The following is a 27,594-nucleotide window of genomic DNA, read 5'->3' as shown; positions in this document are numbered from 1 at the left end:
TAGAAGACAACATACAATTTATTGTCTAAAACATTTAACATATTCAGTCAAATTTCATTTGTCTTGCAGAAAGGAGTGAAATCTTATGTGTACTAAAAATATAATGTATATATAATGTAATGTGTTTAGAGTGATTATACCACGCTGATATATCTCAATTACAAATAAGATACACATTACAATATAAAATACAACAAAGTGGATAGAGTGGCTGCTGATTCTTTAAAACTTTTTACATTGTGAATACAACAGAACTTTGGTCAAAAATTTAAAATGTTCCTCCACACATTCAAAGGAAATCTGGAGCATTAAGACAAGTGGGGTTCAAAAGCATCCCAATATTAAGTATTGGGAGCTGACTGTTCACATGTTTGAATAAAGACACTTATGAACTATGAGTAATCTATGAAACAAGTAGAGAGAGAGAGAAAGTTAAGTAAGAGCATGTATCAAAATGAACAATAAATACTGGTAAATGTTTTCTTTTCTGAATTAAAAAATACAAGTGTTGTTCATCTTAAATCTCTCCTTCATGATATCTAGTGAGGGTAACACAAATCAATATAGAATAATCTCTATGACAACTAAATATTAAAAATTGATATCTTATTTAGTTCATAGATGTCTGTAGGAAAGTATAGAAATGCCCAGTTTACAATAAAAAAAACAAACATTCTTAGGCCCACAAGCCAAATGTCTTTGCTGGAATTAAAAAAAAAAAATAATACAGATTTGTGTGTGGAACATCGTTCAGCAGATACAAAATCTGATGCATGCATTCATAAAAAAAACAGATTTTTACAACAAATAGAAGGAAAAACATACAGTATTGTTAATCTTAAGCATGTGGTCCATGGTAAGAAGTGTTTCCTCTTGCTACACGTTGCTCAGTCTACATTCCTGTACCTGGTAAAGAGGTTGTAGAGGACACGCAGTGTCGATTTAAGGTCACAATTCACTATATCTGGGGGAAGAAAAAAAAAAGAAAAAAGAATAGAGGACTTATAGATATACAACTAGTGAGAGTTTAGATCTTATCTATATAAAAAGATCTACTGAAGTGTCCTAGGGGTGACGCATTCCTGTTTCTCTTCAACTTAATGGCCTTTATTCAGCAGGCAAATCTTTCCTTTTGCTAACAAGCTTTAGCAGATGCCTTCAAGATGCTTTGGTTGTATTGTGGTTGTTGAAACTGGAAATCCAATTGATAGCCAAAACAATACAAATATTTTAAAACATCTAAGCCTATTCAACAATGGACCAAAACAGACCTACAGTTTGAGCTATGTTTTATTTCTTAAATTATATTTTAATTCTTTATTAAGTCTTCTTATTCTAAAGCCATCTGTTGGTTAATCCATAAAAATCTATGCTTGAGCTGTAACAAATTTTAAAAACAAATAGGGTGAATGTAAATTGTCAATCCTGAACATCTTAGTGTCAAACATTTGTGAACAATCGACTTCAGTAAATTCAAGAAGGCTGTAAAATATGTACAATTTTCTTTGCATAATTGTACAAACTCCCTTCATATTTATCAGATGTGTGGAGGCACACTGTTTCAATTGCTCTATACTTCCGTCATTTATTTCTTAAAGCTGCATTAGTTTATTTTTTGGCCACTTGGGGACAGTGGAACAAGCTGTAAACACAAGATTGACATATTATCCCCTCTTAAAGTTGTTATGTGTCAGCAAAGAGTTACCTATTTACACATCCAGTAGACAAGGAGCAACATCAGGATTCATTTGGACTTTCTGGCTACTGAAATGTAATTCCAATATTCACTCACATTTTAACTCTGTTTTAGGCTCCACCCACTCCTATGAAAAATATCTGGCTTTTTATCTGCTAGTTGCTTACTTTGTCTGCATGCCATTTGATGCTGTATAAAGCAGTAAAGGTGCTTAAGCATAAATTTATTATGTGTGTCTTACCCTCTGGCCGGGGTTTTGGTCTCTCCAGACCTCCATCCTGCATCAGTTCAAAGGAGAAGGACACGTTGTGGACCTGAAGAGAGATGGACAAGTCTGTTAGGACACAAGAAAGGGTCTAAAGGAGGCATGATCATTAATGTGTATACATAAAACACTACACACACACCCAACCTAAACTTTACACATATAGGCACATGCGGGCAACTACAAATCATAAACCACCAAACACATCTCCTCGTTGATAAGAGAACATTGAAACTGGTTGCTAAATCCCACAACACACACTGGGTCGATTCTGTTGTATTACCGCAGCTTCCTGTGTCAGCAAACACAACACAGCTGTGTTCTGTAAGACCATAAGCCTTCAGCAGCTGCACAAACACCCTGCTCCCTCATTTATCAATGGATACATGTCACCAGTGTCACTTAAAAACTCCAAGAAAGTGAAATTGTCACTGATAGATTTTTTTTTCATGTCATCACAAGTGTATGAGTAACACTTTTACTATGTGATTGTATGTAAACCTGAATGAATAGAACAGAGCATTTATGATGTTCTTACATTTTGTGCAGCTGGAATAGGGTAAAACACACACAGTGGAGATACTGGATATAATGTTTTTTTCTAGGAAACTGACAATTATGGTGGACATGATAAATGATACCAAAATGCAGGACTGGCTTTTTAAAACATGACCTTGAATCTTTTTCAGGCTGACCATTTAAAGGTGAAATTATCTTGATTTTCCATCTTACTGCATTTAGACGAGCAGAGATACAGCTCTGTGGACGAAACCAGCAAAGATGTCTATGTAAACATGACTTGCGAGCAATAAAAAAAAAAGCTGCAAGAGAGGAGGAAAACCAATCGGTAGGAAGAGATAGAAATAGTTGAAAGTTGTTTTCTATTCTTTGCCCACTGTAATAGAGCATGTGTGTGTATGCTTGCCATGCTGTGAAGTACTTAAAGCTTTGCCTAACAAGGGCTCACTGTGTGACCTTAGCCATCTAATACAGTCAGAAAGAAAATAAGAGAATGAGCCTTAAGTAGAGATCTACTTAGCAGAATAAAGAGTGCTTTCTTAATGCCTCATGCTACTTTTCACAGCCTGCCCCAGTGTATCATCGATAGGCCTCTAGAACCTTGAATATACACACACACACACACACACAGACACCCACACAGTAATAGAGCTGAGTCCCTAGGACACTTCAGTGTTTCCCTGTGCAATAGCAGATTACAGATGCTCTGGGCCTGTTCTTCCCGGCCAGGAGCTTCTGTATGTGTGTGTGTGTGTGTGTGTGTGTGTTTGTGTGTGTGTTTGCAGTTGTGTACATTGTAGTATTAATGCCCATTCTGCTTTGCATCTTGGCAGGGGCTGCTGGCCAAGACCCAAACAAAAGGCTACTGTGGTGTCTCTGCAGATTGCCTGTTCAGAATACCATAGTACTAGAGGCCAATGGAGAGGAGAGATGGCTCTGCAATGACTGGACTCTGGGGAAAAGGGATGGCATTTATCAAGCTACTGAGAGGAGAGTCCTGGCTCCGAGTGCATGAGGCTCCACTGAAATGGAGTATTGATTTAGCAGTGTGACTTAAAATATAGATCAAGACCAAAGACAAGTCATAGCCCTGTTTCTCATGGATCTCTAAAAGAAAAGAGTGGATATATCTATACAATGGAACCCCCATCTACAAGTCTTCATGTCCACTGGTCCAAAATACTGTGAATTGTTGCATTTGTGTATTTTGTTGAATTCATGCAGTCCAGTTACAGCAGAACCAAAGCGATTTAAAAAAAGTCATAGTTTCTGTTTTTATTCATTATAATTAACAACAGATTTCAGTATACAGTATAGAGATACAGTATAGCCTTAAAGTATCTGGAATCACCTGTTTTGGCCCTGTATTGCAGTGAACTGGATTTGAAATTAAATGAGTATGTGTGGTGACTTTCAGCTTTAATTTGAGGGTGTTTACATCTGCATTAGATGAAGCATGTAAAAACTGTAGCCCTTTTTATACATACCTACCAAAGGTAAAAAGGCTTACGAATCTTAAGCCATTTTCTCATATGAACTCTGGACAATCCCAGAGAATTAGGTCTGGATATTGTCCAGAGTTGCCTTTTCACACGTGAACCACACAACAGGAGACAGACTGTGTCAGACACATTCTCACCTACTGGAAATACTCCATTTGCATTAGGTGAGGGGTGGCGCCCGGGTGAAGCATGCAGGAGGCAGAATAGAAATGTCATCAACACACCCACTTGCTGGCTGTGAATTCTTCAGACAATGATCTGCTCTATTCACACATCAGCTCAATCAGGCATTGCACAGACTTTGTACTAGGGAACTGGCAGGGTAAAGTCCATTTAATGTCCGGTCCAACTGATTTGGACATTTGTGTTCTCACATATAGCCCCTCCAGGTAATGTTTGCATAGGTTCAGGGTTGCAGTGCATGTTTGAAAGCACTATTATGGTTGGTGTGATCAGAGCAAACATAATTTAACAAAACTCGGCACTTTAATCCCAGGGTCATCTTTGATTACATTTTTTTTTTCCAGTCATCCCGACCAAAGTAAGCAGACGTAGTTGCATGCAATAAAGGTAATAACGTTAAATCTACTGTATGTGCAGCAATGTATTAAGTTCAAGTATTGAAGTGAGAAGTTTCTATTGACACTTTTTTTTCGATTGTGAAACAAGTTAGCTATTGGAATCCTTTGTAGCACATGTAACATCAAAAATACATCTACTGTCTTTCATTATTGTTAGCCAGCTACAAACTTGTCAGAACTACCTTTAAATCCAGCAGGCAATGACGGATTGATTAACAGAACATATGTTTTTGGTGTAGTATTCCTATAATACTCCAGCTCACTGATGTATGTAAAAAAATATTCACACTTCACCTTTTGGTCAAAATTTTCTGGTGTGAGGAAAAAATTGTAGAGTGGCACAAAATATCCCTCCAGCAGCCCCATCAGCAACACCAGATAAACACCATCTGCAAACTGAAACAGCGGCACAGTCAGGCAAAAAGACTAACTGTGTGCTGGTGGGTATTTTCTAATATCTTTTTCTATCAGTGATTTCAATAGAAATGTTGAAACAATTTGAACTGATTTGAAAAGAAGTGAAATCACCTTGAGTTGGACTGTGAACTGTTTGCATTAGAATAAAATCTCAATGACAAATTGAAAATATGTTAAGATGGGCATGCTTTTCCATTAACAGTGACCTATACATATGAATATTTAGGCCTACAAACAACAATTAATTTGAAGTGACAGTCCAAACAAACAACAAAAACAAGAAAATTGGTCTCAGTGAAAAATGTTGATATCATCACAAACCAAATGGCGTCATGTAAAATATATATAATTTTTTATGATTAGGGTGAAATGCCTTTTCAAATCTTTGACTAATAAAAGGTTCTCCTGTAAAAAGCAGTAGCAAATCATGTGTAAAGGGCATACATTTTACAGTATTGTAAAGTATTTTCAAATAAGCATCAGCATATACTATATATTGTGAAGGACCTTTGAGCATTTCAAACTGTTTCCTGTATGTGTGTGTAAGTGTGTGGCATACCTGTGTGTCCAATTCAGACACCTCGAGGTTGAGCTTGTTCAGGTGTTTGTTCACGAATGTGATCAGTGTCTGAGAAAACAAAAAAGAAAATGTGTGTTAGATGAGCTGGGGACATCTCAAACAAAACAGGGAATGTACACTTACACAAATCTACACACCTTATTACCTCAATGCATACATATAGACACAAATATTCAAAAACAAACATGTACACAAAACATCTATGAGGACCAAAGTACACTATAATAATCAAATCACTGTTGCATTTCATTTATTTGCATTTAAATCGTGTTGGCTTGTTAGCGAATGAACAACAGAATTTTACCTGATTTATACAAATGTAATGATGTATCTACAAATTTTTTTTAGTTTGACAAAAAAACTTTAAAAAACTAACTCACAGTCTACTTACTAGTTTTTTCTCTAAAGTTTTCAACCTCATATCACAGTCTTCACAGCAGATGGAGTTTTATCAGTTATAAAGCCATCTCTGAACCAGCTCCATGACAACTATCCAAACTCCATCCACTGATGAAGATCATTGTATTCTTCTCTCACACTACTCCAGGGTCAAGATTGAGCTTTCATGCTCAAGAATTTAATGCTGATATCTAGTAATTGCATATAACAAAGCCAAAAACAATGTTCATCTCAAGCTAAAATCATGGTGATTACACCAAATTCTAGATTTGTTTTGGAGTTATAAGAGTACATTTCTGAAGACAAGACTGTTTACAAACTCACAGTAACTCAAATAAGGAAACAAAATTTACCAGATTATTTTCACTTTAAAACATGGTGCCTACTCCACACCAATCTTTTCAGGTATGTACAGTGGGGTTCAATAGTCTCAGACCACTGTATTTTCTAGGACCTCTCTCTTTCATTATCAATGAAGTTAAATATGCAAAGATCTGATTTTCTGTCTTTTATTTATAATGCAATGTTTGTATTTAGATATTATTTGCCATTTCTCCATGACGGTGCCAGACATGGCTGATAATCTGCAGTGCCAATGCAATGCCCCAATACCTTTTTGACAACATTCAGTTTATCTGGAGCATGGTCAAATAGGGTGTCAAAAGCATCACGCTCTGTGGAAAACAAAAACAAAATAAATCATTAAATTTTATAAAGACAAGGAAACATGAATATTCCTGAAAACAGAACCAGAAATGTGAAATAACATACCATGTCTGCCAGAGAAAGCCCTTTGAAAAAGAGGACAGAAATCAGAAAGAGAGAAAAAAGAGAGACAAAACATGTCAAAATACACAAACAATTCTCCTTAATGACAATTTCACACATTAATATTAAGAGAGAACACGGGGAATCTAGGAGGGCACTCAGAGAGCACAGACCTCCACCTAGACCAAGATCAAAAAACATACACCTGACTTCAGAGAAAAAAATTAAAATTCATGGTAAGTGATCTGGATCTAAACCAAATTTGAATGGGTTCTTCACTGGCCGATACCCCATCCCTCCACCAAGTTTAGTGCAAATAGGTTCAGAACTTTTGTGTAATCTTGCTGACAAAGAAAAACAAACAAACAAACAGACACAGGTGAAATGTAACCTCCTTGGTGGAGGTCATAACAGACAAGTACTTCCAATTCATTCAAAGAGGAATGTAAAGAATTGAGGGATTATGTCACAGAAATGACAATACAACAATGTAGCTAGGGTATCATAATTTGATTAACAGAAAACACAGGTACACCTCGGGTATTCAAATAACCATATCATCTGTGGGATGGTCACAATGACCAAATACTATAGCACAATGCAGTAATCTCAACAGCCAAACAATACTGTTGGGGTATTAATACAATGAATGAAGATGCGCCTTTCTGTCCATGTTGGTTTTCTATGGGAATGGAGGGCTTTTCTTGTCTATTATTACAATATTAGCACTTTGGAGGATGTTGTTGCTGGAAAGGGTCAGGTGGTTTTGGAGCCTAGGGAATGCTGCAGTGTGAGTGTCCCAGAGGAAGTGATATCGCAGTGGGCAGGCTAGCAAGAAATGGCACACACACACACACACACACACACACACACACGCACACACGCACACACGCACACGCATACACGCGCACACACATATGAAAACACACACACACAAACACACAAACACACACACACACACACACACACACAAGAAGAACTCACACACATGTTCATGGTGTAATCTGTAATGGCAAAGGCAGGCAAGTCTGGGCAATTGTTCTGTTTGTGTAGTAATATCTGTATTTCAACTGTGACCATGTGAGTGTGTTTGAGCCTCAGTGTGTGTATGTGTGTGTTATTAACAGTGTATCTATCTACCATGACAAAATGTTTGCGCTTGTGAGCTGGTCTGCTGTTATCTCCCATGTTGGTGCTGTCAGACTGCAGGACAGCCTCACAGCGAGAAAAAAAAGTGTGTGTGTATGAGAGAGAGTGTGTGTGATTCAAATTTTGTAATTCTTCAGCTAAGGGTGCCATCACATCTCTTGTTGAAATACAATGGCTGCCTGTTCATCATTGCACAATGTTTCTTTTAGAAGAAAAAAATGTCTATTTAAAGCACAGTGGGCTGCACAGTTTTGTTAACATAAGGGAAGATATTCAAGGTTATTGGTCCCACCAGTCTTGAATTCTATTGACAGACTGTGTATAGAACTGTGTATTGAACCTCAACACTTTTGAGGTACCGATCAAAATGGGTCCATCACATTGAATATAAAAACTGTCCAAAAGGTCAGATTTGTAGTCTTTTAAATTATTCTTTGATCAGATGGTTTCTGATTTAAAATGTAATTTTGCCATTTTTTAGACTGTATTATATATTTGTTTTTTGGGGATTAGTACAATATTGTGACTTGTACTAAAAAAGTGATACCCACCCACTGATGAGTTATTTGTCATAAAGAGTCAGAAAGTTTTACCAGATCAAAAAACTCCTCCAAATAAAGCTGGGAAATAAAGCTTTACTTTGCAAAACTGACATCAGTTTCCAAAAATACACCGAATACTAGTCACTTATTTAGTTTACAGATGCAATTCAGCCAGCTAGCTTTCAGTCTTGTGAGTGATATGAGTTTGTAGGCTTTATTATTTTTAAAGGAGGAGGACCCTGACATCAGACACAGCTTTGTATCTGACATAAGGATGTTTTTACTCAAGTCATATGTACACATTCTTAGAAAAGTAGGATATAAACTATATCATTGTGCTATTTTTTCAACCATTAAAGTCCTTCCTTTTAGTTAAATGAAAAACGTTTGCTGCTGCATTTAATGTATGTCACCCCACATTACAGCAAAAACACAAATAATAAGCGTTGGCACAGTGACACACATTATCAAATTATCTGTTCATTATCATGTCGTTCCTCCTGCTAAATTCTCAGATAGTCAGCCTTGCTTGATCTTGATCTAACGGAGGTAAGTGGCACCTTTTCACCTTGATTGGTCCAACAGATCAAAATGTATTCAGAAATCAAGGAATCTTTATTATAACTTTGATACTCAGAAGTCAAAAATCAGTAAATTACACACAGCACACTTACAATTACCAACCTGTCTAGTCTATGACATTTCATACCAAATACAAGTGGAAAAGATTTCTCCAGAGTGCTTCAGAGTCAACTGTCAACATGTCATTTCTATAAGTGTCAGTGCCCAACACCAGTACTTTAGTTAGGTTAGTGAGGTAAATCTACCCCATTTCTACAGGATCATCTTCTCAGAAGAAAGGTACTCAAAAGATCTGTATACAGCACCTGTTCCACAAGAGGCTTTTTTGTTAATGTAGATAAGTATTTCGCAGAGAGTTGTTACCAGCATTGTTCTCTTTTTCCACCAGCAACAATATCTGTCAGCAGTGCATGTAAACGCTACGTATGTGTGTGAGGTGTAAAAATCAGTCAGATGGCAGAGCCTACTTACTCTGTGTTGCCAGTGATTTCTTCTTGAATTTGTCTGGACTGAAGGATGCCCTCTCTTTTCTGAAAAACATAAAAGGAGGATAGTATGTAAAATTTTGATTTTTTTTTCAATCTACTGAATGTGACTAAGTTAGGAAAAAATAGGTTGTGGGGAATAACAGAGAAAAAGTCAAAGATGAATAGACAGATGTGGAGAGTGGCGCTATAAAACCAACATTCCCAATAAAGACAACAACTAGTTATGCAAGCAAGTAGACTCGTACTGTAAATAAACACTGGACAGCCTTCAAAAACAATGTCATACCCACCTGGACAACCACTACTTGAATAGAAACGTGATCAGGCAATCTGATTGGTGCTCTGAAGTGCTGTGACAGTGCCACCAGCAGGTGCAGGATGGCAACTATACTCTTAGCATGAACCGCTAGTGTGGAGGAAAGATACAGTATGACATTGTGAATATACAATAACATAAAAATATATATATATTAGTAATGGAACAAATAATATAAATAATGCAAGTAGTTGACTTACATATGACATAAGAAAACATGGATCAGCATTAGCACAATCAAAATTTTTAACCTTTTCACTTATATCTGCTGTTTTCTGACACTTAAATCGAATAACCATCCGTACACCAAGATACATTTCTTATTACCTCTCTAAACTTGCTCACGCTGGTTCCATGCCTGTATCGACATACATCAAGTGTTGTATTTACTGTATTTGCTACTACTCATTTAGCCAACAATTAAATCTTAAATCTTATTTAAATGTCTTAAATATTTTTGAACAAATCACAAAGATGCCATCATCTATAATTTAAATGTGGAAATGTTACTCACTTACTGCTGTTTCTAAACATTTTTATACTCTTTATGTCTTGTATTTTTTAATGAAGTTTCTATGTGAATACCTTGCTCCAGGCCTTAGGTTGCCAAATAACAAGCCACATATTTTCTATTATTTTTCATTATTTTTTCATTTATTTTTCCTTCCTGGAAATTAGAAATAATTAGTTTTACAAGGCAAGGTCATGTACCTTTGATGGTAAATACGAACACAAGATGCCAAAGTTGCCTTGAAGTGAAAAAAAAGTCTCCAAAACACAAGCTTTAGTACTGAATAAGACAGAAAACCTTAAAAAATGTCTGCAGTATCAACCATAAAGAGCCTGTTCAGTCAGGCATACTGAGTGACTTCTCTTTAGTCATCGTAATGAGTAGGATTTACCTTTGGATACACAAAACAATCAGGATCAATTAAGTGTCTGAAGCAAGCCTTTGATCGAATCCCATGGCAATGGCAAATCACGGAGAGCAATCTTAAGGCCTTTATACAACCTATTAGATCCTCATTGCATAAGAGGATCCAAATAAGTTACATCAGGAAAGAGTGTTTTTCTTGCTTCTTAAAGGGAGATGAAAGAAGGGACAAACAAAAGTGAATTGATTCAAAGAAAGCTCCTCAAATAAATGGACAGCAAAATCAATTACATTCCACATTATTAACTGTGCTCTTTAGCAATTTGAGGACATCTTGCACGATCAGCTTTTCAAGGACAAACGTCTGTCAGACATACATTTAAGAATTTCATATTATTTGGTTTGAATTAATTTGATATTGCCTTTCTTTAGTGCACTACTCTCACAATATCAATTATGTTCCTAATCTTAAAGCTTTTCTCTCAATATCTCTGGCATGTAATTTATTTTTCTACTTTTCTTACACATTAAATCTGCTCTTTAGCCTGTTGCCTCAAATGCATTTTCTCTTCCCTCTCTCTCTCTTATATCTCTCATACAGCTAACGACATAAGTGAAAGACAGTGTGCTGAGAGCCTGATAGTAATTATCATTACTCCCTCTCTGTGTGCCATCAAAGGAGAGGTGGAGAGCTCTATTGACATGAAGAGCTACATTTGTTGTTGTTCACAATCTGAAACCTTACAGCTCAGTAAAAAGCATGTCAATCCAATGGCAATCCAATCGGTACATTCAGACATACACTCACTGAGCACTTTATTAAAAACAACGTACTGATACTGGGTAGGGCCTCCTTTTGTTGTTGTTTCTCCATTGGCTGTTGCTTTTTCAAAATGAATTAGCACAAACAGTGTCTTTTGCGTCATCAGGGGGGCGTTTACAGGCAGTGTTGCCAACTTAGTGCCTTTGTTGCTAGATTTACCAACTTTTCAAACCCATTTAGCAACTTTTCTTCACAAAAGCACCTAGCAACAGATATAGCGACTTTTTGGAAAAACCCTAGATACTTTCTGTAGAAGAGATTCATCCCTATTTCCCCATCAGAGCGAGGTCAGGCTTTCCCTCCACAGGCACACCTGTCCATGTGTCTCATTCAACTGACTGCACGGCAGCTTCATAGACGTGAATGAGCTTCTAACTTCCTCGCCTAGGGAATCATTGGAAATGGCTTGGTAGTGACTGCTGGTTAATATGTAGTCTTAATGGGCTGCGTGTCAGTCACTATTTCATACTTGTTCCATTGTCTGACAACAGAAACAGAAAAACATGTAAATGAGAACAGCTTTATTGGATATTCTTCTGTATTAAATCCATGTATATTTGATAACTGAAAGTTGGAAAGAAGCAAACAGATAAAGGGCGGTCCAGCCAAATACTAGGTTTTGGTCTTGTTCCGACTCTTACAATATATTCAATGTATCAAACATTTCAGATAATAAAGTATAAACTAATCATTGTTTTTTAATTCTGTTTTTGTATGTGGCATGCAATACTGAGCTCTGATAACTGATGATCATGGCTAGATTGTGTGCAAGGGTGACAGATTTCTATTATGTTATACTGGCTCTACACTTACTGCTCTAAGCTCTCGCTATGCATGCTTAAGATAGTGCTGGCCAAAAATGAACTAACTTATCTTTTCTACAGGTATTTTTGCTAGCCTGAGATTAATTAGTTTACACTACGCTTACGTGTACTGCCTCCAGGAAATAGCTGTATGCTTGCACGCTAAGTCTGACACTGACTTGACTTTTAAAAGTTACCAAACTAACTGTAGGCCATATAAATGAAAGCATTACAACCTTAAGTAGTGTTACAGACACACTTGCGTACTGTGTGCCAAGGTTTAGCTTGCTTTAAGCAGTACAGGTAGGGACTGACAAGTTTTCCCCTCGGGATTTACCTAGCTATACGTACAAATCTGTACAAACCTGTTTACTGTACTTGACTCAGCTTCTGCTGATACCAGCTCTCAGAGACTCACTGCCCTCAACACTTCCTACACATGATGAACTGCAACCCGTACGCTGAATACCGGTAACTGTCTAAGGGCTTCAGGGCTCGCCAAATTTGTTCATGTACCAAAGTTAGACAGTAGAGTCAGTGCTTGTTAGCATGTTTGCTTGTTAGCTTGTGGAAAATTTTTCGGATTCCTGCTGTATGTGGACTGTAGAGACTCGCTGCTCCAGTTTAGTTACGTTACACAACTTTTAGTGCCTATAAATGTTACCAATTGTTTGCATTTTGATTTACATAATTATATCATTTTATCCCACAGGGATCAGTTAGGTCTTATCTCTACAGCTGTTACTCAAAAGGATACTGTGTTTAACAACTTTCTGTAGTACTTCTACCATTGCAAAATGTATTGCACCTAACCGTTGTTTGTGCATTGTCAAAGTCATTCAACTTTCCTGCAGATACACAGTACATGGTACAAGATCAAAAATAAATGCTGCCTATGGAGAAACAGTATATGGATACAAAAAACTTAAAAAAAAAAAAAGAAAACTTTAAAAAAAATGTGTGGAGTAAAAACAATCAAAACAAATACACTAGATTACAGAATTACATATAACTGTATACAAAGTAAAGGCAAAAATATTTGAGATGTTCCTTACAGTCAACATTCCAGCGAATGTTCCTGGTGGAGAGTTTGAGCGAGTCATTGATGCGTTCTAAAACAGTCTGCAATTTCTGTTTCTGGGCGATCTCCGACTGGGTCACCTCAGCCACGTTCAGTTTCTCACCTTCCAGCTTTTCTAGAGCACAAGTGAAGGCAAAGACACACATAAATTAATATCAATAAGCTAAATACTTAGGAACATACATTTTTTTTTTTATCAGTACAGGAACTTTTAGTACAATGTGGAGTTAATGTACAGAGACAGTTAAGGGAACAGCGTCTTTTCATTATGATTATGTCAAATTATTATACTTTCTCAAAGTACAATAATGCAATAATAACAGTACAGCATTCTGAGTGGTAGTAAGTCCACATGTATAGTTCAATTCCTCACCAAATAGTTTCTGCAGAACCTGTCCATCATAAAGATCTTCAGCCAGATCCTTCACAATGATCCTCTCTCCCACCAGAACATCATTTATCCAGTCGATCAACACCTACATGGGCAGAATGATGGACAGATGTGAAATTACTACATTATCTCAAAATATACTTATTTGAAGTTGCAGTGGTCATATACAATGTTTTCAAAAGTTAAGTATAAATGTAGTTATTTAAATAGGTTTAATTTTGATATTTTTTTACATTAACATTATGAAAAAAAAAAAGCTCTTGACAAAATATTTTGAGAAATGTTTGCAAATTTCATGAATATGCAAACATGTTTGGGGGGTTATTTTGCTCTTTTTTGCAAATTTACTCAGGCTTAGCCAACCTGCTGGTGTCTTCGAATACCTAGATTCAGGCCATTTCACAGATTTTATTGCAATTGGAATGTGAGCTTTAGCTAGATAACTCAATGACTTTGTGACTTTTTTAAAGCTAAACCAACATAAAACGTCTCTTAGTAAGGTGTTGGGCTACCATGCGTGTTGCGCCTTGGCATTGAAGCTGTGCTAAAAGTCTCTTGAACTCTACTGGAGGAATGGAACAACATTCTTCCAAAAGATATTCCCTCATTTGGTATTTTGATGATGGTTGTGGAGAGCACTGTTTAACACATTGGTCCAAAATCTCCCATAGGTGTTCAATGTGGTTAGGATCTTGTGACTGCGAAGGCCATTGCATATGATTCACATCATTTTCATACTCATCAAACCATTCAGTGACCCCTCGTGTCAGATCCTCTCACAGTAGGGGTCAGTCATGCAGGCCTGTACCATTCTGTTGGTGTACGCCACACATGCATTCGCCCACTTGTCAAGAATATTGTTAAGGATGACTCATCTGACCATATCACTTTTTCCCACATCTCTATAGACCAGTGCCTAAGGTTTTTTCACCACTGAACTCTCAAGTGTGCATTCATCTTTGTAATTAGGGGGGTTTATGCACTGCAACCCTACTTATATTAGCCCTCTCTGTTATGTAATTGTCAACAAACTGTTGATTTGTAATGTATTTGACTTGCTGACAGTCTGATCAATTCCTGCATTGACATTCTCAGTCACCTGAGGAACAGTTGCTCTTTTGTTTTTCCTTACATTTCGCACTAATGCACAAGCATCACAGACATCAATTCTGCACTGTCGACCACTATTTCCAAACCTGTTTACTGATGTCTTTCCCATAGATCTAAATGCAGATGTCACTTTAGTCACGGTTACTCTTGAAACACCAGCCCCAACAATGAACCCTCTTTCAAAGTCACTTAGATCTTTTCCTCTTGCCATCTTGATACAAAATCAGAATTAACTGGGCCTGCTCAGCATTTTTATACATGCAACAGAGCATGATTGAATGTTAACTGCTTAATTTTACTTGTGTGGAAGCATCTGCATTCTTTATGTTTTTTCACTTATTTATTCTTGGTTTTCCTTTCATTTGTCACCTGTCTGTATATTGTTGCCCCAATCTATTGCCTTTGGTAGCCTGACAAAAGATCTCCACAAGAATTTTTGACTTTTTGACACTAGTGATTACTCGCCAATCTTCATGTCTGCTTGTTCATGCAGCGGATGCCTGCTCCACAGCATCACACTGCTACCTCAAATTTTAAAGTCGGGATGGTGCCACATGTGTGATGAGCTGTGATTGATTATTCACAAACTCTATATGGGAACACTGAGCCATACTTTTACACTTTTCACACTAATTATTGGCTTTTTATATTTACTTAATTATGGCCTTTGTTTAAAGTTATTACGACTGCTGCAATATACAACTCTGAAATAATGTATATCCAACACAAATAGCTAGTTAGAAATTCAAAAAACCTTACCTTCATGAGCTCCTGCAGTTTGCGGTCATTCTTGGAGTTGGGGTCCACCATGGTGCGAACTTCATTCTCCTCTAATGACCAATCAGAAACAGGATAAATGTTTAAGTTGAGGAGGAACACTTTTTTTCTAAAATGAGGAAGAATAACAACACAACTCACACGAAAAACAGGATTTATCAGCATCTTAGAAAAACTATTCCCCGAAAGTCTTTTTTTAGAGTGGCACGATGACACTACTCAATCCAAAACACTTTGGCAATGTGTTGGTTTGTTGACTGTTAGCTAAAATGTGCTTGTCAGCCAATTAGCCCAGCTCATATAGTGATACAGCAAACCATATTGCCAAAAGCCAGAGCTGAAAAGAGCCTCCCATCTCCTCTCCTGTTTGAAAGCATCAAGTTCTATGCACCTGTTCACACATCACCTCCTCAGCTGACATATGAACATTGTCCAAAGACATTGTTGAGGACAGAATACTGCACTCTAACCTGTGTGGAAATTGCCAATGTACTCAAACAATGTAGTTGGCAACCCTGCCAAGTGTTTTTTGCTAGATACAGCACAAAATTGTAAAATGTTTTGCGGATTGGTCAGGAATGTGTTTTGGTCATTGGTTATGTACATTCTTAGCTCTCTAGTTATAAGTCATTAGCATACATATTAAATTCTCTTTTAAATGAATACATGTTTGTCCCTAACCTCAACTCAAAAAAGTTTCAAAGTGTAAGTGATACAAATGAAAAAAAAATCTGTTGTAAAAAATCTAGAAATGTGTCCGTGTTGTCTTTGAGCTAACTCATTACATATTTTTTGTGTGTAACAAGGACCATGAGTTAGCTGTTAGCTGTTACCTAGCATTGTGTCTTCAGGGTCCAGCTCGTAGTGGGAAGGGCTCAAAGGAAGGTTGATGGCATTTATCCCCTCCTCCTGAAGCTCAGATACTACGAGAAAGAAGAACAAGTATCAGATTAATTTAGATCACATAAGATAGATGTCAGGCACATACAATTTCACCTTTCACCTTCTTAACCTGTACCATAATGATGGGAAGAGAAGAGCTTGGAGAAGAAAAGGAACGGCTTATGATCCAAAGCATACCACATCATCTGTCAAACATGGTGGAGGTAGTGTTATGGCATGGGCATGTATGACTACCAATGTACTGGTGTTTATACTTCAAGCAGTCTCCAATTACTTTTGAGCCTCTGAAAATGTATAAAAATGGCTGTAATTCCTAAATGGTTAATAAGATATTTTTGTTAAACCACCTGAACTAAAGCTTAAAGTCTACATTTAATCACATCTTGATGGCTTTATTTCAAATCCATTGTGGAGGTGTACAGAGGCAAAATTTTTAAAAAATTGTGTCACTGTCAATCAAATCTTTCCTTGATTCCCAAAAAACAACCATTGGCAGACCGTCTGTCACGAGCCACTTGACGTCACAAAAACGACTGGTGTTTCTTCCTGGTTCTCAGCGGGCTTTATGGAAGCCCAGCATGTCATTCTTCTTAGTGTGTCAGATACCTGTGTGTGTGTGTGTGTGTGTGTGTGTGTACTGAAAACATGGATTGAACATCCTGTGCATTTCTCTACCTTCAGTGGAACAATATCCTCTTAATCAACACCATCCACAAATGTAGTATGTCTGCATGAACACACACACACACACACACACACACACACACACACACACACACACACACACACACACACACACACACACACACACACACACACATCACATAACACAGAGGTGTGTGAGAATATTCCTAGAGTGACACCTCACTCTTTTCATTCTGTAAATCACCACCCACTCACCCCTCATAAGCACCACCACTCCCATCTACTAGATACAATATTAGTTCTACTCAAGTATATGACACTTGTCTTCACTTTCTTTTTTTTGACAGTAAAAATTATAACATGCAGCCGCAGCTTTTGAACTGCATGGAATATAAAACTAAACAAAATCATTATACACACATTCTTATTGTTTGTGTATGCAGAACATGACTCTGGGGGACTGATCCAACGAAATAAAAGTATCAAGAAATATCAATGACGACAGTGTGTACTGTCAATAATGCAAGTGCCATTGTTTTCCACTTATTTTACTATGGCAATCACTGAAAACACTAACGTACAATAAAGTCCACTAGACAGTCACCCCACAGTACCCTTTTACTAAGATTGTGGTACTTATTTCAGTCTAACCCAATAAGGATCCCAGAGACTCAGTTTTCAAAATGTTATAAATTGACATGTAGGTTTATTAGGGCTGGCAAAAACCAATGATCAGATTTAATGTCAGACTACGTAACATTGAAAGAAGAAATAAAGAATTTTTCCTCTTTCAAATAAAAAAGTTGACCTCATAAACAATAAAACACTACATTTCTAACTAATTTGCTGGCTTTATTAATCTCATTTGCGTGTGCTACTGTTGTACTACTTTTTAAACATGTCATAAAAAAAATTCAAGTGTGTGTACTTCTTGTTTTACTTATTCTATAAAACTATTTTAATGTTAATCTGTGACATGATAAAACATGGCTGGCAGTAGCTTGAGTTAAAAAAAAAAGATTATAATGTCACCAAACTGACACAATGTCAATAATGTTATAAAGCTATATTTCTTTATGTTTGCTAACATTCGCTATTAGCCACCATAAGCTACTGGTCACACCAGATCAAAAAAGGCTTTAACTGTAAAACCCCTAAGTGTGCTGAAATGAGCAGGGGTGTTTTTTATGCTCAGGAATTCAACTTTTCTTTTGTAAGAAGATTATTCTCAGTAATTAGAATGTCTCATTTTAAAAACACTTAAACCAAGTAAAGATACAGGTGGCATTGCCTAACTTGAGGCAGTTTCTATGCAGTCCAGTTGAGATTTATTGTATGTTGGTGATGCCCGAGTTACCAGGGCAAAATGGAAAGACATGGAAGTAAATAGGTCATTTCAAATTCAAGCTTTTCTGGGCAACTAAGGAAATCATTTTTTTCTCAAAAGGGAGAAAATTGTAATTAAAGAAACACTGAAAATATGGTATTTAACGGTAAAACAATATAAGCTACGGCTTCTGAGCTAGCGTTCTTGGGACACAAGAATCGAACCAGGAACCTCTGATATCAGATTTATAGATTGGAGAAATAAAGGTATAATAGCCCTGTGCAAATTAGTCCAAGGTCGAGAATTGAAGAAGACTTTGAATAAATTTAAGAAGGAATTTGATCTCAAAAACAATTTATTTAGATGCTTCCAAGACAGAGATTATGATGTCAAGGAAATAAGAGACAATCTATTCGAAGAGGGCTCCAAAGTGATACATAGTGGTACATAAAGAGTAAAGTTCTGTATATGTCAAAGTGAAATGAGAATCAGAACTACATGTAAAAACATCAGAGGAGGTAATACAACACACATCTACAGTTCCAGAAATGAAGGGAATTATGATGAAAGAATGCTTTTTTTTCTCCTCACACCTCATATTAAAAATAAACTTAGTTTATACTCAGACAGCAGTGTTGAACATTGTGTGGGCACATGACTTCGTATCGTTCCCACATCTTCTGGTTATGTGAAACACATCTATAAACATATTTTGGAAGAATATATGTTTAAAATTAAAAGTCATTTCAGGTTATGAGTCCTGCATGGAAGATAATAGAGGAAATAAGGAAAAAGAAGAAAAATGCTGAACAATGGATTTCCGTTTCAGTAGATTATGAGCATAAAGGGAATTTAAAAAGCCACTGTCAGTGCTGGCAATTTACAGACTCATATGGGGTATAGCTGCTCTAAAATAACCCCATACCAATTAGCACAGTCTATTACTGTAACTATCACTTGTTCTATTTAAAATTGAGCAAGTATGTAGAAACATGGGTTTGGCATTATAGGAGGAAGTATGGTGGGTAGATTCATATGCATTAATAAGGTGAGATGCCCTAGGTTCTAACTCAGTCATCTTACTTACCAGCTCTGTTTCCATACTGGTATGTCAAGCAAGTCTAATGTGATTTTTTAATATTAATTTCACTGTACAAAAAAAACAAAACATTTGATCACCTCTGTTAAGACAATGTATATATTCAGTGCAGATCTAATTTGTTGTCAATATAAGACATAAGAATCAAAAGCGTCCTCAGCGTCTTCACTGCACATCACTTCTCATCCTCACCCATGCTGTGTCCTATCTGGAGGGCAATGTCTGTCTGTCTCCGTCCACCAGTCTCAAGCATCCTCTCCTGGCTAGCAGGACCAACTTTCTCCCCTGCAGCTCATCCTTCACAGGCTGAGCTCAAAAGTCTCTAATATAAAACCTGACCCCGATATAAATTCTATATTTGCTCTATTATTACAGAACATATAGAATTATGTGCTACCTCTCCTGTTTTATGTGCTTTATTCTCTATTTGCACAATATCCACACTGCACACAGATGGTGTGCATCTGTATCCAATGCACAGCCCTCACCAATGCTCTAAAACTTCCTGACCTTTTCCTCTCTTTTCATACCATCTCTTCTACATCCTATAGCTCTCACTCTTTCTCATCCTTTACCCTCTTTTGCTTTTTTTCTTTTATATACAGTCATTACTACTGTTAAAGCCGGTTACCCCTATCTCCCCAACATACGCAACTGCAATAAACATTACAAGGACCTAAATTTAATCATATGATCAACACATGAGCAACGAGCCCAAATTTTCCATTAAATCTTGAAACACAGACATCCTACACACTGTACTCATGGTATATGTGTGCATGTATGTAGGATGTCTGTCATGAGCCAGCATGAATATATCATGATTGCATGCATGTTCTCAGGACAAAGACAACATAAAACGGGGCTCAGCTGTGCAACAGTATCCAAAATGACACAAAGTAATCATCCAAATGAAGGAGGCCTTTCTCATTCCATGGTAAAACCTGCGTTTTAACAACGAATTGCAGGCACACTGAAGCCTACTGTATTTCCAAAGCGTCCCTGCATGGCTATAAACTGAATTGGAAATTTAAAAAGAGGCTTTTTTGAGTATTCTTATTTATAACCCATTCTTGGTGGTCCAACATAGCAAGATTTATAAACATTATGAAGGAAGATGAAGTACACTGAAGGGTTCATAAGCAAGACAGTGGCTCCAGAGCTCGTGTTCTTTTTTTGACCCTGACCTCTGAACTCAAACCATGCTCTGGGAATCAACCTTGCATCCTTTCCCACAAGTGGAACAACATTACTACTAATTTTCTTGAAGTATTTGTTGCAGTGAAAGCAGGATGGATGTTGGTGGAACAAGCCCTCCTGCCTCAGTCTGTGACGGACCTGTGATTACTCATGCCTCATTCCTCACTTATTACACTAGCAGCAGATTCAATACCTTACATGGGTACAGACATAGCCCGCTGCCGTGAAAACACATAAGCAACTACACGTTGTAGTTTATGGTGATTCTTTGTCATAAATGTAAGTTCAACGCTGAATTAAAAATATAAATCTGAGTTAAATGCAGTAGCTCCTTGAAATAAGGTGGTGTAGTAGTGTTGAGTTTCTGGGGATTATTCGTACATCGCACGACTGCCTTATGCTGTTGGCTAGATTTGAAATACTGTTATAACTCAATAATTTCATCTTTCCTTCTGAAAACGGTACTGTAATACGACCCGACAACAATTCTAGTAGTTTCTGGCTCGTTATTTTGCTAGCTGTTTAACGCTACCTTCTTTAGCCTTTTTCCTTCTTGCCAAAGTTCCACCAAGTTTTCCCAGGAAAGAGTCATCTTTCTTTCTGGAAGACGGTGATTTGGGCGTAGGAGATTTCGGAGAGGACGGGGACTTCTGAGGCGAGGAAGCCATCGTCGTAACGACAATTTAATCCAGGATAGTTAACACAAAACTGTCTGAGTTGACGCAGAAAAGAAAGTCCTTTGGGAGGAGAAGTTTAAAAAAAAAAAAAAAAATCACCGTCCACTCCCTAAAGCGGAAACGGAATTCCAGACATTTTCTCCTGAAGTTGTCTGGAGTGAGTGGCTCCTCCTCTGTGGAGGAGGGTCTGGAGAGCAGGCAAGAGGTTGACAACTGGTTGTCAGTTTCAAGAGTTACAGCTGCTGACCAGGAGGAAACGAGGGGTACCAAAAAGTAGAAATGAATTCAGGCACAACATTAAAACCCATCCATCCATTGGCTATACCGTCTATCTACTATCTAGATAAACGTTCCACTGGTGACGCATCATTAGAAAATTAAGCACTTATTTCTCTGTGAGACATTTTTTATTTATTTTTTGTGTTTGGTAGCGTTTCAAATTGTATCTAAATTATGTAAGCATGTTGGCTTATATCATACAAACCTCAATTAAATACAAAAATAAATAGTAAAATGTCCGTTCAAAGGAGAATGTTAAAAAAAAATCAGCTCCTTCTTGTTCAACAATTTACAAGACATATGCAAACAGGGTGCTCAAATTTAAGAGTTACAACCTCAACCACTCTCAGTAGAAAAACGCAGCCATTATAACAGTTATCAATATCATTATATCAATATATCAGTTATTGTTTTAAATTCATTTTTATTAAATAATTTTTTCCATTCAAAAGATCTGAAACCAAAACATATAGAAACATCACACAGTTAACATTTTTTATCATGAAAACAAAACGTACCCTGAATTTAGTGTTAATTCACACTATAATCAAACATAACATTTAAAGCCCAGGGACCAAACGAGAAGTGAGGGATTAAAACTCATTTAACACATTATTTATCTTCTCATGAGGGAGATAACCCTGTCATTTTGACTCACAGCCCAGGTTAAAACAAGAAAAACAGAACAATCATGATTTAGTTAGTAAGTCACATTGTAAATCCACTCCGAATTAGGAGAAAATAAAACTGCATTCTTTGCATTTAAACTCTCAGGCATGTCACACCTCTGATCAGGCCCCAATGAGTTTTCTGCTCTGTGATTCAGTTTTGAATTATGGGACAACTAGTGTCACAAAGGGGTGAAAAGATTAAATTGTCAGCCACTGGCTGTAGTATATCTTAGCAGCTGACTACAAATATCTGGCAGTTAGGATTATGTTTCTCCTGTGTTCATTAGCGTCTAGGTGTAAATACAACTGAATTTTATTTGACAGTGTTCCAGCACAAAGTGAAAAAATAATATCAAAATACACACAAGAAAGCTTACACTCACACAAATAGCTACAAAGTGACTAACAGTGAATTACACAAAACACAATTCTGGACACAAATTTAAAACAAATCACACTGTGCAAAACTTCTGGAAAAGTGTGGAGTAGTTACATGTGTTGTCCAGTAAGGAACTATAATGCTACGGTAGTAACAAATCTGTCACAGCAGTTAAACTCATAAGGCAAGCAACCACATAAAGCAGTTGTTGATTAGGCAGTCAGTTTAGTTTATGAGGTGTGCATACGTTTTACAAGGCAGTCAGTAACATTATTATAAGTGGTTAATCATATTGTACATCCCTTTTCAGGTTAGTGTGAGCCTGGGCCATGGCAGATTAGACTTCTGAGTCCCCTTGGCTGTAAATGAAGTCATTAGCTCAGGCTCCATTTCTATTTAACCTTAAAACAAAGTGAAAGACAAGTGAAAAGATGAAGCCTCCCGGCTGTCTTCAGGTGGAATAAATACCTAGAATTTCATTAAATTTCCATTCTCACAACAGATTTTTAGCTTTACAAGAAAAACCCAGACACAATCTATGACTGTAAATTCGACCCTGTTTCTGTTAAAAATAGTAATATATTACAGTACTTTTTTACCCTTTTGTATCCATCCTGCTTTTCACCACCAAGGTGCTCAAGATTCAAACTCCCCACTCCAGCTTCTCCTGCCCCCAGCTGTCATCCACCTGGGACCAGTGGAACTCATAGCCCTTGGAGAGCACAAGGCTTTCCAGGTCCCTGTCCTCAGCCCTCTCCTTTAGCCTCTGCTCCTCCAGTATAGAGACCAACATGTCTCGTTTCTCCACCGTCCTCATGATCTCTGACAGGATCTGCTGCTCCTCCTGTAACTCAGAGGCGCTCTTCTTTGTATCTGGAGTAAGGCAGGATGAAGTTTATGTACTATTATGTCTGACTGTCAAGTTATGTGTTTTTGTGTGTGTTCATCCCTTACCCTCTATTGCCATTCTGCATCGTAGATCTTGTTGCAGTTGGCTCTGTGTGTCTTCCAGTTCAAGCTCCTGGGCACTAAGAGAGAGGAGAAAATTAGGTGACCTCTATTGGCGAACAAGACAAATTGCAACAACTTTAACATGTTTTTTCCTGTACAAGTCTATCATCTGTGTGATCAGATGCCGGTACTTACAAGATCATGAGCTCAGACTCATAGCGTGCCATTCTGTTCTTCTCCAGAACAAGTTTAAACCAGGACTGATAAAGCTGGGCCTTATCACTGTCATCTGTCTGAGATGATTCTGGGAAGGGAGGAGTTATTGAGAAAGGAAGGAACAAAGGAAGGAAGGTAGGAGAGACAGATGAAGAGAGGGAGGTAGAAATGGATGAATGTAGCAGCGTTTAGAGTTGGAAGATTTATGTCAATTTTGTAAAGTCATTACAAGAAAAAAATCTGCATCAACCTGACAAGTCCTCAATCTTCACTAGAGTATAAAACAAGGCCCTGTACTGTAAAAAGATGAAGCAATAATAAAGTCTCACTGTCTATTGTGAGTACAGCCACTAACTTTATGTAGAGGCTTTTAACCAGATCGGGATTATGTTGCCATGCTTTTTTCTAAATGGTCTGAGCGGTATGGGCACTGCAATTAAAAAAAGAAGAGGAATGAAGCTTTCACAGTGGAATTCCATTGAGCTGTATTGAAAATTGAAACAAGATGTTTTAGTACACAGATCTGACATTAAAAGTAGCTTTGTTATGTCTTTTTCAGGCTCAAAGATCTTTGTAAGGCACTGGTCTGTGTGTGCATGTATTGTTTAGTACCCGTTTCTCCTCTTATGATCTTTTCAATTGCTACTCCTCTCTCTTCTACGTCTCTCTGTTTCTCTCCAACTTCCTCCAGTTGTCGTTGGATAACCTGGGCAATGCAAAGATAACATAAATGAAACATGCAATTTAACATAATCAAAGGAGATTAGAGTTGATATAATGTGATACAATTTGGTTAAACCAAATCTTTCTCTGAGTTTTCTGCTTCCACCGCTATACAGTGGACGTGAATTAATTTATGGCACGCACAACAAAATTCGGCTGCAACACATCTTTCTATTAAGTGTCTTTGTTATTTTGGGTAACTCTGAAATTACATTGTCAACAGTTTTTTAAAGGTACAATTTCTTTGGTAGAAAGTACTTAAATTAGTTGCAATGAATGGATTATTTAGAGTAAGCAGGATATCAATTCTTCAAAAGGTTTTCCTGTTTTTCAAATGTAACTTTTCAATGTGACTTCATTGTTTTGGGGTCACAGCAGAAGCCTCAGAGACAGATATTTCAAAACCTGGACAAATAAAACGGCAACTATTTCAATGTCTACAATCTCCTAGAGATTAAGGACTAGTTTGACATTTTGGGAAATACATCTATTCATTTTTGGTTAGACGAGAAGCTCAATATCATATATATTAGTCTAGAGCCAGCAGCCAGTTAGCTTATTGTTAAGACTGGAAATAGGGAAACAGCGAGTCTGGCTCTGTTTTAAGGTAACAAAATCATCTTACCAACACCTCTAAAGTTCAGTAATAAACATTTTATACCTTGTTTCCATAATCTTCACAAAACCTTAAGTGTAAAAAGTGTGGTTTTCCAGAAAGGGGAGAGGTCTTAACAATCAAATACAGATGTATCAGCTAACATAAAAAAAATAAAATAAACAAACAATCTTGATAGAGATCCCTTAGATTAGTTTATGTAAATCATACATAAAAAATCCTGTACATAGTGAAGAGGACGTTTAACAGTTGAGAAATCAACTTATCAGTGCTCTCTGGTGAACAAACTATGTAATGATGACACTTGGCTTTCTAAATTACCTCAGATCTAGTTTGACATTTTTGTATTGCAATTTCCTCTTACTTATTAGCTGACATTTATACCGATACATGAACAATAAGGTAATACCACCCGATATATCATCCTGGACAATTTATCCGTCTAGCTCGTCTCTCAGCAAGAAAGCTAATAAGCACATTTCCCAAAATATTGAACTATTCTTTTATCGTTGGTAAATAAGATCAAATCTAAAGATGTTTTATAACTTTGCAGCCCAAAGATGTAATTTAGACTGGCAAGACAGGTGTGCTTGGATATTAAAATTTTGCCTAGTGCAATATTAATCTACACAGACAGGCATACATACAGAGTAACAGAATCCAACATAAAGGTGGAGAATAACGACACCACTCTGTTAAATCTGAAGAAAATTAACCAGCCATAATAAGTAGACATTCAGTGAAGTTAGATTGAGCATACACTGAGTTGGGGATCTTTTCAGTCTGTGGGAGCAGTAAACCATTATCCTTTGGGAGCATCAGGTAAATGTAAATGTAAAATGTAAAAATTTAAAATGTATCATGATCAATGCTTGCAAAAAGCTCTTCAGTCCGACAGATATTGGATATTTTCACATTTTTTGTCAAGTTAGACATAAAAACGCAATGTGCTGAGGCCATGGACAGCTCTCCTGCATGAACAATTGAATTAAAAAATGAGTAACTCTAAAAAAGGAAAAAAATAGTACCTGAGCTCTGTGTAGTCTCTTCATTTGTTCTCTTTTAGTCTGCTGGGCCACTATCTTCTCCTGCTTCCTCCTCTTTCTCTGTGTACACAGCTGGGATAAGAAGTATGGAACATTTCAGTATATATAGCATTTACCTGCATTGTGCCGTCTCTAAGTACATTGAAATGGTCTGTACAAACCTTCTGACTGAGTGGCAGGCTTTCATTTTCATCAGCACTAGAGGAAGGCTCTTCCAGATTCTGCTGACGGAAGGCTAGATCAAAAAAAGGCAATAATAGAGTGACAATTTTACTGTTTCCTTTTTGCTGTATAACAGTTTCTAAGTACATGTCAAATTACAGAAGGACAACTAAGAAAAATCATCTTTTTCATGTTTGACATCCATCACTTCTCACTTGAACCCACAAAACCACTGGTTCCCAACCTTGGGGTTGAGACATTCAAAGAGGTTGTAACATAAACCTCAGGGGAAAAAAGACAGTTAACAAGATAGGAAATAAGGAAAGAAGAACATTCTGTTACCCACTTTTTGTTTAATTTTCAGACTTTTCTTCAATTTTTGTTTTTTACTGTTAAATAAAAGTTTTTCCTCATAAGGCCTGAGAAACAATTTAAATTAAAAAAAAATTAAAGAACAAAACATCACTTTTTGGTTTAACTCACAACTCTCAGACCTTCAGCCTGACACAAGGGGTTGTAAGTACGCATTGCTTCACTTTAAAGCTAAGCAGTAATGTGACGTATTTCAAAGTAAGAATTCAGCTGTTCCAACAACACACACCTCTTACAATGATACTGCTTTGCTAGATACCCACTAGCTTACTGTCAAGTAGGGTTTTTATATGATGGATGAGGTCACCCCAAATCACATATTTAATTGGATACATCTATCTAAAACCCATCCAGAGTTCAAAATGAGTCATCAAAAATCTACAGGAAGAGAACTAGAGGGATTTTGATATAAAAATACTCAAAAATATATATTTTTAAATATATATTTAGCATGTAACCAGAATATTAATGAACAGTTAAAACTGGGATGCAGGAGAACAACACAGAAAATATATTCTTCATTTCACTTTGTCTGGAAAGGCTCATAGCCCAAAAAGTTTAGGAATTGCCACACTGACCTTTGTTTCTGAGGTTGGTGAGGATAGTCCTGATTTCGTTTTCGACTTCCTGGTCCTTCCCCTCACTCTCTGACACCTCCCTCTTCC

General features: G+C 37.0%; 2 protein-coding genes across 10 annotated transcripts in view; both read right to left on the bottom strand.

Annotated features, from left to right (window-relative positions):
- On the bottom strand, positions 1-21,658 carry parvaa (parvin, alpha a). The gene is made up of 13 exons (XM_040132860.1): positions 21,370-21,658; positions 16,497-16,586; positions 15,646-15,716; positions 13,759-13,861; positions 13,360-13,500; positions 9,779-9,894; positions 9,472-9,530; positions 6,731-6,750; positions 6,572-6,633; positions 5,540-5,608; positions 4,858-4,959; positions 1,938-2,010; positions 1-964 (listed from the first exon to the last, which is right to left on the bottom strand). The coding sequence occupies exons 1-13, from the start codon at positions 21,503-21,505 to the stop codon at positions 888-890; spliced, it is 1,119 nt and encodes a 372-aa protein (XP_039988794.1). The 5' UTR covers positions 21,506-21,658; the 3' UTR covers positions 1-887.
- Positions 21,659-21,947: 289 nt separating this feature from the next.
- Positions 21,948-27,594, bottom strand: part of mical2b (microtubule associated monooxygenase, calponin and LIM domain containing 2b) — an 86,703-nt gene continuing 81,056 nt past the window's right edge. For 8 of the 9 annotated variants that reach the window (XM_040132846.1, XM_040132845.1, XM_040132847.1 and 5 more), the window contains 7 exons: positions 27,508-27,594; positions 26,557-26,630; positions 26,378-26,467; positions 24,623-24,716; positions 23,990-24,098; positions 23,798-23,871; positions 21,948-23,716 (listed from right to left, as the gene is read on the bottom strand). The exon at positions 27,508-27,594 is cut by the window's right edge and continues 296 nt beyond it. In XM_040132846.1, the coding sequence (XP_039988780.1) occupies positions 23,487-23,716; positions 23,798-23,871; positions 23,990-24,098; positions 24,623-24,716; positions 26,378-26,467; positions 26,557-26,630; positions 27,508-27,594 (758 nt within the window). In that variant the 3' untranslated portion in view covers positions 21,948-23,486. Of the gene's footprint in view, positions 23,717-23,797; positions 23,872-23,989; positions 24,099-24,365; positions 24,441-24,622; positions 24,717-26,377; positions 26,468-26,556; positions 26,631-27,507 lie in introns of those variants that run through there. The other variant, XM_040132849.1, reaches the window with a different exon arrangement.

Source organism: Xiphias gladius, chromosome 8 (assembly GCF_016859285.1).
Source record: "Xiphias gladius isolate SHS-SW01 ecotype Sanya breed wild chromosome 8, ASM1685928v1, whole genome shotgun sequence".
Taxonomy (NCBI): Eukaryota; Metazoa; Chordata; class Actinopteri; order Istiophoriformes; family Xiphiidae; genus Xiphias; species Xiphias gladius.
This window is presented reverse-complemented; position numbering and strand designations above follow the sequence as displayed.

Coding starts and splice junctions, on each gene's coding strand:
- parvaa (XM_040132860.1), bottom strand. CDS start 21,505: ATGGCTTCCTCGCCTCAGAAGTCCCCGTCCTCTCCGAAATCTCCTACG. Junction 6,751..9,471: donor GAAATCACTGGCAACACAGA/GTAAGTAGGCTC, acceptor TCTTTTTCAAAG/GGCTTTCTCTGGCAGACATG. Junction 6,634..6,730: donor GGCTTTCTCTGGCAGACATG/GTATGTTATTTC, acceptor TGTTTTCCACAG/AGCGTGATGCTTTTGACACC.